The sequence below is a fragment of the Pimephales promelas genome, chromosome 22, assembly GCF_988280905.1.
Source record: "Pimephales promelas chromosome 22, fPimPro1.hap1.1, whole genome shotgun sequence".
Lineage (NCBI taxonomy): Eukaryota > Metazoa > Chordata > Actinopteri > Cypriniformes > Leuciscidae > Pimephales > Pimephales promelas.
In genome coordinates this window covers 15777098-15791669 of record NC_142790.1, presented here as the reverse complement: position 1 = coordinate 15791669, position 14572 = coordinate 15777098, and the positions used below count along the sequence as shown (strand labels likewise).

The 14572-nt window shown below is 35.7% G+C and overlaps 1 protein-coding gene across 11 annotated transcripts in view; it reads right to left on the bottom strand.

The window, feature by feature from the left end:
- The window catches only part of eya1 (EYA transcriptional coactivator and phosphatase 1), a 136179-nt gene that overhangs the window by 17470 nt on the left and 104137 nt on the right, over window positions 1-14572 (bottom strand). For all 11 annotated transcript variants that reach the window (XM_089125599.1, XM_089125596.1, XM_089125598.1 and 8 more), the window contains 5 exons: window positions 9498-9580; window positions 8925-9111; window positions 7324-7466; window positions 6511-6594; window positions 333-422 (listed from right to left, as the gene is read on the bottom strand). In XM_089125599.1, coding sequence (XP_088981725.1) covers window positions 333-422; window positions 6511-6594; window positions 7324-7466; window positions 8925-9111; window positions 9498-9580 — 587 coding nt within the window. The remainder of the gene's footprint in view (window positions 1-332; window positions 423-6510; window positions 6595-7323; window positions 7467-8924; window positions 9112-9497; window positions 9581-14572) is intronic.

Here is a 14572-nt window from a genome sequence, read left to right as displayed (position 1 = left end):
GGGGGCGGTGGTGGGCGCAGGCCGGGGAGACTGACAGCGCATGTAAAATTCATAGTGTCCCATGGGCTCCGAGGTAATACTTCACCACTGAGGGACGTTAGCGAGAAATAGGCACCCTGCTATTAAATGGTTGTTGATGCTATGGCTTAAACTTTAATGGACTGCTCTTGTGCTCGTAATGTAATGTATACACTCTGTTGTGACTTATCCACATCTTGGGGCTGGGTTTTAAATATGGCCAGTATTAGAAGGCTTGCAGTAAGCTTCATTGAAGCCAGTGAGAAAAAAAAAAAAAAAGGAATCCCCAAAGCCACAAAAAGTGATGGACCTACTTCCAAGTCGTTGAAGAAGAAATGTGTGTCGGCCAAGTTGAAGATCATCTCTTCCATTCTAAGTCCCAATGACACCGACGTTGGTGGATCCTGAAAAAAAAAACACTCAATAACTACTTATCCTTTCCACAAAACAATATAAAACATATATAGGCAGGCCTAATATTCAATCCTAATTTGATTCAGCTAATACACAATGAAGCTTCAGAATCAGTAATATAGTATATTTAGCTCTGTTTAACACATTTCCCCATATTTACTTTGGATAATGGTTATTTTATAAAATAATATATGTAAAATAGTATATCCATCCATCCATCCATCCATCCATCCATCCATCCATCCATCCATCCATCCATCCATCCATCCATCCATCCATCCATCCATCCATCCATCCATCCATCCATCCATCCATCCATCCATCCATCCATCCATCCATCTATCTATCTATCTATCTATCTATCTATCTCATGCATTATATCAAATATAATTAATAAAATACATCATAAAACACATCTCTGCCTATCCCGATACTACAAGACTCAAGAATTAAGAGCTCCGTGTTTTTTTTCTGAAAAGAAACTGGGCTTAATTTTACACTCTGTTGGCAGTAAAACCCAGTCTTAGATGTGTTATGCGTTGAAATGAGTTTGAGGTCAAAGTGTCATCATAAATATATCACTGTCCACATACCTCAGAGCCAAGATCATCTTTCTACACACATTACTACTGATGCATCTCACCCCCATTTCCCCCGAACAATCTTCTAACATCAGATAAAGCATTTTTCCAACTATTTGTAAAAGGCTCAAGTTGGGAATTTAATAGAAACTTCTAGGAACAGGAAGATGCACATTTTCCTACACAAAACAGCGTTAGCAAGTGATGTTTAAACCTGGGCACTGGCAGTAATCAAAATGGATTACTCACTTAAAATATAATGGACTCTTTTTTTTAAAATGTATTCAGTTTCCACGGTAACGCAATACTGGCAGTAATGGTGATCTCATGGTTGTGTTAGAGCTGACACAAAGATTGGAGTGACCGCTCTCTAAATTGTTAATAAACCAGTTGCAGTGTGTTTTTCTCTTTAATACCCAGTCAACAATCATCAAGGAAGCTCAGTACAAAATGACACCTTTTCATGATTACAAACTTGAGTTGGTCTTGTTCCATCCATCCATCCATCTACAGTATATATCAGTGGTTGATTGCTATCTGAACTACCTGCAAATATTTAGGAGTCAGTGCATTTAAAGTGACAGTACACAGTGTTGAGACACAGAAACGCTATTATAAGACTAAAACAAGGCCACAGGGTTTATTAAATGGACGTTTAGACTAGTATTCAGTTTGAAATCATCTTTTGTAATCTTCATTCCACATGGGCTTATTTTTCTAATCGGAGGCCACTATCCCGTTGTTCATTAAGAGGATAAAACATGTGTGAATGAGAGAGGAAAGCAAAGGAGGGGATTTATTCCGGTGTCTGTGCGGCCGTGCTGAGTCAGAGAGCTCTGCTACAGGGATTAGAGCTTAAAGCCACCTGAAGAAACGGCTGAGCTTTTTACTGATTACTTATCACACTCCACAATGAAAATGTTTTAACTGCGGACAGCAGGAGGGGAAACCACACAAGAAGAACAGAACCAGCAAAGACACTGATGAGGTTTTAAAGTTGGTGTTCACACACTTGAGAATCATGAATTGTGTATAATAAATATACAAATTTGTATATTTTTAATGGTACAGATAATCTGGTGGTACAGATAAGTATCTTATGCTCACTTAATTTATATCCACAAATATACTGTAGTAAAGTAGTAATAGAAATACTGAAATATTGTGGAATGATATTACAATTAAAAACAACTGAATTAAAATGTAATTTATATTACTGGGATGCAAAGCTGAATTTGCAGCATCATTGCTCCAGTCTTCAGTGTCACATGATACTTAAGAATCAATTTTAATTATTTTTTTTATTATTTAACAGCTTTTATTTGAAAAAAAAAAATCTTTTTGTAACATAAATATCTTTACTATAAATATTTGATCTTGCTGAATAAAATGATTAATTTATTTTTTTTAAACTTTTGAAAGTTAGTCTACTTTAATTTTAAACAATTAACCCTCATGTTCTGCTGAGACCGAGTTCTGCTGAGAGACTCCAATTATGTACATTTAAATGTCAAATACTTGTTATATGTTGCTCTGACCAATCAAAAAACAATTAGATGGAAATCATTAAGTGTGAAACATGGCTTTTATATATTATAGCAACAACTGTAACTTCCAATTTGGGGTCTGCTTGATTTGAGAGAGAATTTAAATAAAACAAATTCAATTGGCAGGAATGCATTTCTACGGTCCTTTTTGCATGTGAAAATCCATTGCAATTATTCTTTGTTTATATCTGAGGTCTCTGAGACTCCAAACCGAAGTAATATATATCATGGAGGTCGTCGGATGCATGTTAGCAAGTTAAAATGATGTTTATAATCAGTTCTCATGAGTGCAGGAAGTCATCAACCTGATACTTCAACGTTAAGTATGTTTTCAAAGCTATAAAAAGAGTCGTGGAGTCTCTCAGACTCCCAAACAGAACATGACGGTCAATGAAAAAAATGATCAATAATTTATACTGTATATACCCGAGTTGCTCTCATGTTACTTTTAATTCTAAAAAAAAAAAAAAAAACACTTTTAAATACATAGCCTAATCTAAAATAGGTCCATTCTTTGTTAAGGGCTGCTTTAAAACAACACGTCTCAATATTCCTCCCCTCCCATCTAGTCAGTGGACTGAATATAAACACCTGTGTGTGTATCTGAAAGTTAATAAAAGCAGGTTTGGTGGTGAGAGGTATGCAAAGTGCACTTCTCCGGCCCGGCGAATCCTCTCCAATTAAATTTAAACAATCATTCAGCAGGAGAGTTAAGAATACAAGCAGGCCGGAGTGCCAGAGGGTCTTCTGCTCTCGCTGCCACCTGTCCCCACACATCAGCGCCACCCAACGGGCGCCAAGTCCTCCCCTCCGAAACCCCCTCACCCCGCAAGCTTTCCCTCCGGGTCTGACGGCCACACAGCTGGCCCGAACCATCAGCTTTATGGGAGCGAGCTGCCCTGATGCCAATTAGGATAACTGAGAACCACAGCAGCGAGCTCTCCAACACGGCTCTATTTATAGAGCTCTTCCTCAACAGTCTCCCTGGAAGAAATGCATTTCGCTGGCTTTTCTTTCTGTTTATGTCATCTACGCCTCATATCGGAGAAACGCGAAGCACCTCGGTTTTTAATGTAAGGGGTTGAGATGAGTGTGCTGATATGATTTAAGGGAGCATTATGCGGTTTGTGATGTTGCAGGGTAGATGGGAAAAGCATATTTCTGGTAGAAGGGCAACACGTAATCAGATTTCGAGAGCAGAGAGGAAGAGAAAGAACGACGAGGGCTCATCGTCACGTTATAAATGAAGGTCGGTTAAGGAAAAAGACCTTGAAATCAGAGCCGTTTATTAATATTATCAATGTTGAAAACAGTTGTGTTACTTACAGTAATATTTTTTGTGGAAACCGCAACACATTTTTATTCAGGATTCTTTGACAAAAAGTAAAAAATAGGGCTGTCAAACGATTAATCGCATCCAAAAATAAAAGTTTGTGTTTACATAATATGTGGTTGTGTTAATATTATTGTTAATAAATATTATATTAAATTGTGTTAATATAATATGTGGATGCACTGTGTATAATTATATTGTGTGTATATATATATATAAATACACACACATGCATGTATATTTAAAAATATATATATAAAATATTTATATTTATATATAATACAAATTATATATAAATCTATATACAGTATATACAAGAAAATATTTCTTAAATATATACAAGCATGTGTGTGTATTTATATATATATATATATATATATATATAAAATAATTATACACAGTGTACCCACATATATTATGTAAACACAAACTTTTATTTTGGATTAATCTTTTGGCAGCCCTAGTAAAAAATGCGTTCTTGCTGAGTAAAAGTATAACAGATCTTACAGACCCCAACTTTTAAACATTTCAAATTTGACTCCAATATGTATGTATAAACGTAATAACATAAAATTGGAAATTAATTCTCCATTCAAATTCTTGTAATATGTTCCTCTGGCCAATCAAATCCCAGTAGGCAATAATTATAACATGAGAAAAGGACAACTTGTAATCAGATTTTTAGAGCAGAGAGGAAGAGAAGTTCTGATGGGGGCTCGCCGTCAAATTATAAATCGGCTTGTGAAAAATGCCTTAAAATCAGAGGGGTGACCAAAGGCTCAGTTGTGTGTGTGTGTGATGCGATTGAGGCGCTCTCAGAGTTTTGCTTCTTTACCCAGCATGCTCAGCCAAGATAAAGTAAATAAACAGTGCAGGGTCGAGGGCCAGGGCTCCCTCACCCTTAAAACAAAACACCACCCCCATCAAACACCCTGCCTGAGGAACAAAGAGAACAAACCAGCCGCCGGGCCCCGTTCCACTGACATCCGAGCGCTGCTGTCATCTACACTCACCACAAAGAAAAAACCCTTCAAGAAGCTCAGCCAAAAAATGCCAAGTCTGTGATTTATTCCCTCAAACAAGGAAGCAGCTTTCTACATTCTTCAGACACAAAGCGGGTTTAAAAACACACGCATGTTGAACCCAGACTTTGCGATTTTTGTGAAAATGTAATCTGGAGAATTAAACGAGCAGTTGCACGAGTAAAATAAAAGCATGAGATCAGTGGCGAAGCCTGAGAATTTCAGATCGCCGTATTTCCCAAATTGTTTGTTTTGAAAGTTCAAATATAGCTTATGATGGTTTATATAAAAATAACAAATACAATGACCAAAGAAGTAAACTAGATCTTATTGCATGTTCATAACCCTTTTGAACCTGCTAAATTTGTCATTATGTATTGATACAATAATATCTCATAAATAAATGCAACAATTTAGACTTAACACACCATATATAGGCATATTTTTGTATTTCCATTTTGGATATATAACACAAAATATGACATGCTTGATATACACTACAAAACGTTTGGGGACAGAAATTAATACTTTTATTCAGCAAAAACGCCTTAAAATGAAGCATACGACATAAAAAGATAATATTACAAATAGGGCTGTGAAACGATTAATCGCGATTAATCGCATCCAAAATAAAAGTTTGTGTTTAGATAATATTTGTGTGTGTATAATTATTTTGTATATATAAATACACACATATGCATGTATGTGTTTAAGAAAAATATGGTATTAATATATCAAATATTTATATTTATTTATAATATTAATTTTGTATAAATATATATAAAGTATATACATGCAAATATTTCTTAAATATATACATAAATGTGTGTGTATTTATACATGCAAAACAATTATACACACTACACACACGTATATTATGTAAACACAAACTTTTATTTTGGATGCGATTAATCGCGATTAATCGTTTCACAGCCCTAGTTACAAAATATTTCTATTTCAAATAAATGCTGAAATTTCTAGTAATTAAAGAATCCTAAAAAAATGTAACTTTTCAGAGCATGTTTCATGTTTCTCGAACAGAAAATCAGCATATTAGATTATGATTATGAAGGAAATCATGTGACGCTGAAGACTGGAGTTAAAGACGCAGAAAATCACAGGAATAAATGACATTTTAAAATATATTCAAATAGAAAACAGTTATATGGGTAGTAGTATTCCACTATATTTAGTCAAATAAATGCAGCCTTCTTTCAAAAACATATATAGGGAATTTCTGAAAACATGTTTCAGAACTTTCATCAACTCATTAAAGGGTGGTTTCGGTAAACACTTAATTAATCCCAACAATGAGACGTTTCTGAAGGACAAAAAACCCTTAAGAAGTGTCAATGGACATTCTCGGTGCAACTGGTTTGTAATCCACGCCTGTACCAGCCACATAACTCAGACAGCTGCGGGCCGAGCCGAATGCCTGCGAGGCCTCGACGATCATATTAAAAAAAGAAACAATTACTCCGAACTCTGAGTTCCTCGAAGCTGGACGCTGTACCCAAACAGACCCCTTTTCTGTGTATTTTTCTAAACTTTGCCGCAATATTTGCCTGTGTTTGCATTCAAAATACATCACTTACCCTTCCGAATCTGTTGGCGTAAGATCCTGTGAGCAAGGAATGGAAAACGATGATTGTTTCATCCAAGTCCCAAATGAACACGCGCTGGGAAAAGAAAGAGCAAAATCAATGGCTCACTTAGCATGCAAGATGATCTGATTGTCAATAAGAAGGATGCATGGATTCATGTGCCCTGGGAATGGTAGATATACAGCCCTGATGGCCACCACAGCACCCCGCAACTGCGGGAAGGACCACCACCGGACCATCCATCCCCTGCCCCTGATGCATTAACACAATCGATACCAACAAACTAATTAACTAGATTTGTTAACATGCCATGATGTCAGCTTGCTAATGGGGTCCGAAACCTTCCCGAGATTCAGATCATGTTAATGAAAAGACCACGACCCATGATCTGAACTGTGCGGCTCAATTACGATCAAGATATAAATAAAACCAAACTGAATTCTAATGTTGAGCTCTGAGTGCTGACGATGATCAGAAATCGGCTCGTTCTAAAACGCAACCATGCAAGTGAAATGATCTGGTTTTCCTCTAGTCTTCATGTCGAAACATGTGACGTGCACACTAAATAAACTGACAGAATGCCGATTAAGGTGTTTGCATGCAAAGCGAAGCATGCAAAACAAAGCTTTCACCAAAAAAACTCTGTTTGGGGCATTTACATGTCGTAACATGTAAGATTGAGCATGTGAAAGCCCACTTTAAACATGTCCGTGCATTGTTTTAAAGGTAGAGCTGTGAGCAGAACGGGATTATCAAGAAGAACTCTATACATGAGACACGGAGAGAGCGGCAGTGGTCCAATACCTCAAGGTCAGAGTCAGGAGGTGGGGATGGGTTATTGTTCCTCCTTCCCCGGCCACGTGACTTTCCATCCGAAGCTCGGCGCAATCGATCCGATTCTGAATCTTTAATGGGCGTTGATGGACTGTGGATTGTACTGTACTCTCCTGCAAGGAAAAAAGAAAGGCAAAAAGTATATCAAAAGAGGAAAATAAAAAAGGCTTTCACCTTCACATTGTGGCTGGATCCGTTTACCTCATCTGCCCACATGCTCTAATATCATGCTGTTTATCTGATCTCCTTCTACCCTAGATACCATTTCAGCTTTAGTTATGGCAATGAGGGTGTTATGCACTATGTCATCCTTTCTTAAATTTGGGTTTACAAGCTTTTGGAAATAAAGACGTGAATGAAATACTGTATATATTGTAATAGTTCGGTCCTTGACTTTGATTGGCTGAGAATCATTTCGAAAGTGCAGATACATAGTCCAACTGTACTGAAAGGTTGCATTGTTTGTACAGTATCTGACTGTCTGCATTTGCAGCATTCCAGGGAAATATAATTAAAAAAATAAAACTAAATTAAGTATTTTAAATGCTATACAAGTGACTAAAAAAAATAAAAATACAATTTATTATAAATATATAAAAGATTTCCTAAAATGTGCTAAAGATTTGTATTACATACAAAATTAATATTTCTAACCTTTATAATATATATATATATATATATGTATGAATTATAAATGTATACAATTATTTAAGTTGAGATATTGTTATTTTTTAATCATTTTCAAAGATTAACACAGGTAATTGTACCCTCAACAATACTGATAAACAATGATAAGCTACAGAAGTGTCACACTGTAAGTAAAAAACAAAGAAAATTGGAAAGGTACTGGCAAAAAAAAAAAAAAATAAATAAAAATAAAATTTTTCCTTTAATCCTAGTCCCAGACTAAAATGCATGTTTGATCTGTCTTAACCGAAATCTTGAAGCACATCTTAAAACACATCAGTTAAAATATATAAATGCACATCATTAATGTTTATTTTAGGGCTGTCAAACGATTAATCGCGATTAATCGCATCCAAAATAAAAGTTTGTGTTTACATAATATATGTGGGTGCACTGTGTATAATTATTTTATATATATATATATAAATACACACACATGCTTGTAATTATTTAAGAAATATTTTCATGGATATACTGTATTATAATTTATATTATATATAAATATAAATATTTTATATATAAATAATATTTTTTTCTTAAATATACATGCATGTGTGTGTATTTATATATATATACAAAATAATTATACACAGTGCACCCACATACATTATGTAAACACAAACTTTTATTTTGGATGCGATTAATCGTTTGACAGCCCTTCTAACAGGCACATTCATAAAAGCTACTTAAATGCCCTAATTGAACTAAGGCCTAATCCAGGCTTAACCTAAGCCCAATATATAATTCAAAATGCAGGTAAAGCTCTTTACGGGGAACTCCATAACATTTATGAATTTATTTTAGTGCACCACCAGTGTTTAATGTTTCAGAACCAACCAATCACACAATCGTTACCTCTTTTCCCCCAAACAGAACTCTCTTACCTGCCGGTTGCTCTGAGAGGGCCTGGCTGGTGATCGCTGATGGAGGTTCCTGTAGGGTGTAGGTGGCAGTGGTGGAGGGTGTGGTGGGGCTGGTGTTGTTACTGGTCATGTATGGAGAGGTGTAGGGGCTACTGTTGTAATACTGCGCATACTGAGTCTGGCCAAAAGCTGGGTAGGAGGGGTAGTCCTGCAGAAAGACATCAAGGCGGTAATGTGAGATAGCAGCACACAACGCTGCTACTTTACAGCGCAGATTCCAAAACGTAAATGTGAACATATGTCTCCTGTGTGCTACATCTGGACAGCGATCTGTCTTCACTTTTTTTCCCCCTCTGCTCGTGGCATAATTCATACGCGAAAAGAGCAAGAGGTAATCCTTGCGTACAGTGGTCGAGACATTTAGAGTGATTCATATCATGTGAGTATTATGCGAGCGTACACATGTTCTATAAAGACTTACAGGAGGAAGGGGGGAAAAAATACTGACTGAGCCCATGTGCCAAATGGAGGAAATACAATTTCAACGTGTGCTACAGACTAGATAGTCAGAGATAGAAATTCAGTTACAGCTACCTGTTGTGTACTATTAAATCCAGTTGAGTTTGTGAGGGAATTGCTTCCAGCGTACAGCCCTGAAGTTGTTGTAAAACTGCCTCCTACAAGAGAAGGAGACATAATGGTGAGAAATCACAATGAAAAACACACAGAAAGACTGAATCGAACGAGGCTTTGGCTGTGTCTGCATTAATCGGGATAGATTTGAAAACAGTGTTTTCGTTTTCTCCACTCACCATACTGAAATATCGAAAAACACTTAAAGGGATAGTTCACCTAAAAACCCAAATTCTGTCATAATTTACTCACCCTCAAGTTGTTCCAAACCTTTATGGATTAATTTCTTCTGCTGAACACAAAGTAAGATTTTGAAAAATATGGGTAACCAAATGGGCAACATAGCATAGGGGAAAAAAATACTATGGAAGTCAATGTGGCCCATCAACTGGTTGGTTACCAACATTGTTCAAAATATCTTTTTTTGTGTGTTCAACAGAAGAAATAAATTCATACAGGTTTGGAACAACCTGAGGGTGAGTAAATGATGACAGGATTTTCATTTTAGGGTGAATTATCCCTTTATATCATAAAACATAATAAAAGCACACTTAGATGATAAATAGAGACCAGGCATATTAAACTTCTCTATTCTTTTGGCACAGTCATTTTATTAGCAAAATATCCCACCACTTACTAATGTGTCAAGGTTGCACTCTATCTAAAATTCAATTGTGTTTTTTTCAGCCATATTCACAGGAATGTCATATGAAGATTGCACAAAGTGAAACTTATCTTTAGCAAGACTGCAAGTGAATAGAGAGCCTAAGTCCCTCCCCTTCCGGTCGACCACCATGGGACCTTATTTTGGAAAAATATTGAATGGTAGTCAATGGCGAGAGACAACAAACATTTTGATCTGGTTTGAATTGTGCCCTGAATTACACATATGATGTTTGTCAATTTAAAAGATACATATTAAAGTAAAGAAAGTCGCAGTTTGATGTAAAACCGTTGAGGTATAAGACTGTGAAAATACTACAAACCCCAAAGGCGCACAATTTCTCTCAATGAATGAAGCTAACTTTACTGAGGCTGTCTGTCATTGTTTCTACAGTCTTACGTTATAATCGTAACGTTACGCCGTCCTACCTGAGTGTTTTGTACCAGACTGCACACACACGAGCAGCGGATCTCGTTTCGCTTCCCAGGAGATGTAGTTCACAGAGCGATTTTTACATAAAACTAAATGTTACTCTTCTGTTGTATGACATACTGCGACGTTTTTGACTTTCAGAATTATCTTTTAAATTGACAAACATCATATGTGTAATTGAGGGCACAGTTCAGACGGAATAAAAAGATAAGTTGTCTCTCGCCATTGACTAACATTCATATTTTTTCAGAAATAAGGTCCCATGAGCCGGAAGCGGAGGGGCGGGACTTAGGCTCTCTATAGAACACAGCAGAGACATAAGGCCAATTCACACCGCACAGACAAAATGCAAAAACACGTTTTTGGGGTTTGTTAGATCAGTGTTTGTCGGAGTTTGCCTGCGTTTTGTTTTTTCACCCGACTGAACATGTTAAATGAGCATTTGCCTGTGTCACAGAGTGAACATGACGGTTATTTTTCATAAAATTCGAAATCCAACGGTCAACTTGTTTTTTGGCGCTTTTCTGTGGTGTGAATTGGCCTATACCGGTACAGGTTTAAGTCAAAGCCTTGTACGTAGGTACTATAGGGGCATGAGGGGTTGTGTGTGTGTTGGTGGGTGGGATTTAACAGTGGTTCTATCTTTTCTCTCTCCATATCAGTGATTGGATCTTGGCTGATGGTCGGAAAGAAAGAGGAAAGGGGGTTGGGTCTATTATTTCATCCATCGCTACCTTTACAATGACAGACACAGTGCCACTGTTGTGACCGAGGGGGAGGGAGATGGGAGGTCTTTTTTTACCTGACATCTGGCCTCAATAAATATGCATATCTGTCTTCTTTTCAAGCTGCTCAAAGAAGCACCTTCTGGGTAATTAAATCTCTATGGAGAGATAGCATCTAATGACTTAATAACATACATGACATGAGTTATAGGGGCGAGACAGCCTGAAGGTACGTCGTGTTTCGAGGTGTTTCTTGGAGTCAAAGTTCTCAAATCACATTGAAATTCTCAAATGGAGGGTTGGGGGGACTGGTTTAGAGGAATATTCTGGATTCAGTACAAGTTAAGCTCAATCAACGAAAAAAAAAAAAAAAAAAAAAAAACAGAGGCACTTATAATGGGAGTGAATAGGGCCAATTTGTAAACATTAAAATAACGATTCGTTGGCTGAACAAAATATTACTTACAAAAATAATTAGATTAAACACACAAAAAATTAAGTATTCATAACTTTTCCAATATTTGAGTTCACGCAAAATTCTTTACTTAAAAATATATGCATCACATTACATATATTTTTAAGAATGTTGCATGAACTTAAATATTTAAGTACATATAACAAAGGTTTTCTTGTTAATTTTAAGTAAAATTATTCCAAGTTGAGATTACTTCAAAAGTATGATACAACAATGATGCATGTATATTTTAAGTAAATCCAACACATACTTTTTTTAGAGCGTAGTTTCAATATTATAGTCATAAGATGCAAATAATTTCTTAACGTGATTTCTGTAAATGGCTTACTAAACCTGACAACATAACCCCAAACCACTAAAATGACCGTAGAACAGTGTTATATATATATGTTATTTTGCGATGTGATTTTGGAATTTGTATTAGTTTAAAAATATATATATATATACTGTATATCTCTATTTAGCTTTCAATCAAGTTTTAGTTTTAGAAATTGTGGTAGTTTAAATTAAACTTATTTTATTACAGTAATTTGCAAAGGCCTTTATTTCATGTTTATTTTAATTAACAAAAACAATTTTAATAGTTTTAATTAGTTTTAGTGAATTACACCAACACTATACATACTAATGATAACAAATTTACAGCTGAAGAGATTCACAGGTTTCAACAGAAGAAGTAAAAGCTTCTTATTTCTTTTAAATCCTCTTTTAAATCCAGAAACGGGCACCCTTCACCTCCATTGAAAGTGTCTCACTGTCTGTAACCTCAATGTTTGCTTCTTTACAGAAAAAAAAACAAAAAACAAAAAACTAAGGAATATTCCTTTTAATAAGTTTTAGAACATTTTCCCAGAAGTTTTCTTTTGCAAACTACTGTAACATAACCTGTCGATAAACTAATGAGCATAACCTGCTGCTAGAAGTTGTGGGTAACCTTGGAGTCATCAGTTATCTCTTTTACAGCATTCACAACATGAAATGGGCACAAATTAACTCAATGTGTTTAAATAAAGGGTTGCTGTACAGAAGCTCTCAATAACAACAAAAAAACAGAAGCAAAGTCTTTCATCTTCTGGAAAATGGGGAGGGGGTGGGGACTGTAACAAACATACAACAGCTTTACTTGTGGACTACTGTCTGGCTCAACCAACACGTTTATTTCTTTTGTTCCATTTTTTCATCTTGTTTTCTGTTAAATAACAGCAAGAGGTGCTCTAAAAGCTGTTGACTTCCTCTCCAGACTTGGGCCGTCATTTAAAGCGAGACGCATCAAACTCCCATTGCACAACAAATTAGCTAAATCCACAGTTCAAAAAGTCATAAAAGCCAGGACTCATAGGAAAGCAGTTGACTCCAGAGAGAGTCCGGAGCCACATAAAAGCCAAGCAAGACCCCCTCCGGTCCCAAAAGAATGACTCCATGCTGGGGAGAGGCCTGGTTTTTTCCCAGGGGCAAAAAAACTCCCCCATTCCTCCCCCTTCTCCGCTCTGTCTTGCTCCAGTTAGTTCACTCAAGACGAGACACTGGCTCTCCTTATGGCCTCTCCAATTGGGAGTCCATTTGCTGTGCTTGATCAGTCCTCTTGCCATGGGCTATGTCTATCATCAGTGCACAATATTTGTAGCAGAAGTTTTGTAGGCCTCTCTAGGGAGCAAGCGATCAAGTCCAGATGGGCTTCTTTAAAAAGCAGTCTGCTGCTCCTCTCACACTGTGTGCAGAATGGAGGGAGGCACAATTGTTGCTGTAATTATCATCTACTTTTAGTGAGAGAAAAAAAATCGGCGAGATGCACCTCTCTCATGCTCTAGAGCCGTTATGTTTATGGAAAAGGAAGCAAAGCTCAAACAGGTGTGAAACTGGAACATTAAATCCTAATTTATACTTGGATGTACTGAGTGAAAGGCTGTCAGGAAGATTCATAGATGTCAGAGCGAATTAAATCTCAGATAAATTAGAGAAAATTATTATTTCTTTATTAATTAAAGCTCATGCTTTATTATACATATATATATATATATATATATATGTATATTATTTTCATTTATATATATATATATATATATTATGTGGAGAGTTTTCATGGCATCTGTTTGTATATAGTTCAGTGAGCCTTGATTTGTATCTGGTATGTTAACTTAAAATAAAAAATATTGATCACAAAAAAAAAAAAGCTCATGCTTTTATGTTTCATTTATTTATATTCATATTAATTCGGACTAAATTTATGTATTTATTTATTTATATTTATTAATGTAAGATCATACGTAAATCAGTATATTTACGATTATTATCATTATTTAGATTAATTAAAAAAGTTTGTATCTGTATTAAAGCAATAAAGCTCATATATATATATAAACTACCGGTCAAAAGTTTTAGATCAGTAAGATTTTTTGATGAAATCAAAAAATGAGTAAGATGAGTAAGATTTTTTTGATCAAATGAAGTCTCTTCTGCTTACCAAAGCTGCTTTATTTGATGAAAAAAAAAAAGACAAACAGTAATATTGTGAAATATTATGACAATTTAAAATGACTTTTTTCTATTTTAATATATTTTAAGATGTAATTTGAAAGCTGAATTTTCAACATAATTACTGTTGCTGATTACACATCAGTTTTCAGTGTCACATGATTCTTCAGAAATCATTCTAATATGCTGATTTTATGCTCAAAAAACATAAATTATTACTTTCAATGTTGAAAACAGTCGTGTACCATTTCCCCCCCCAAAATTCTAT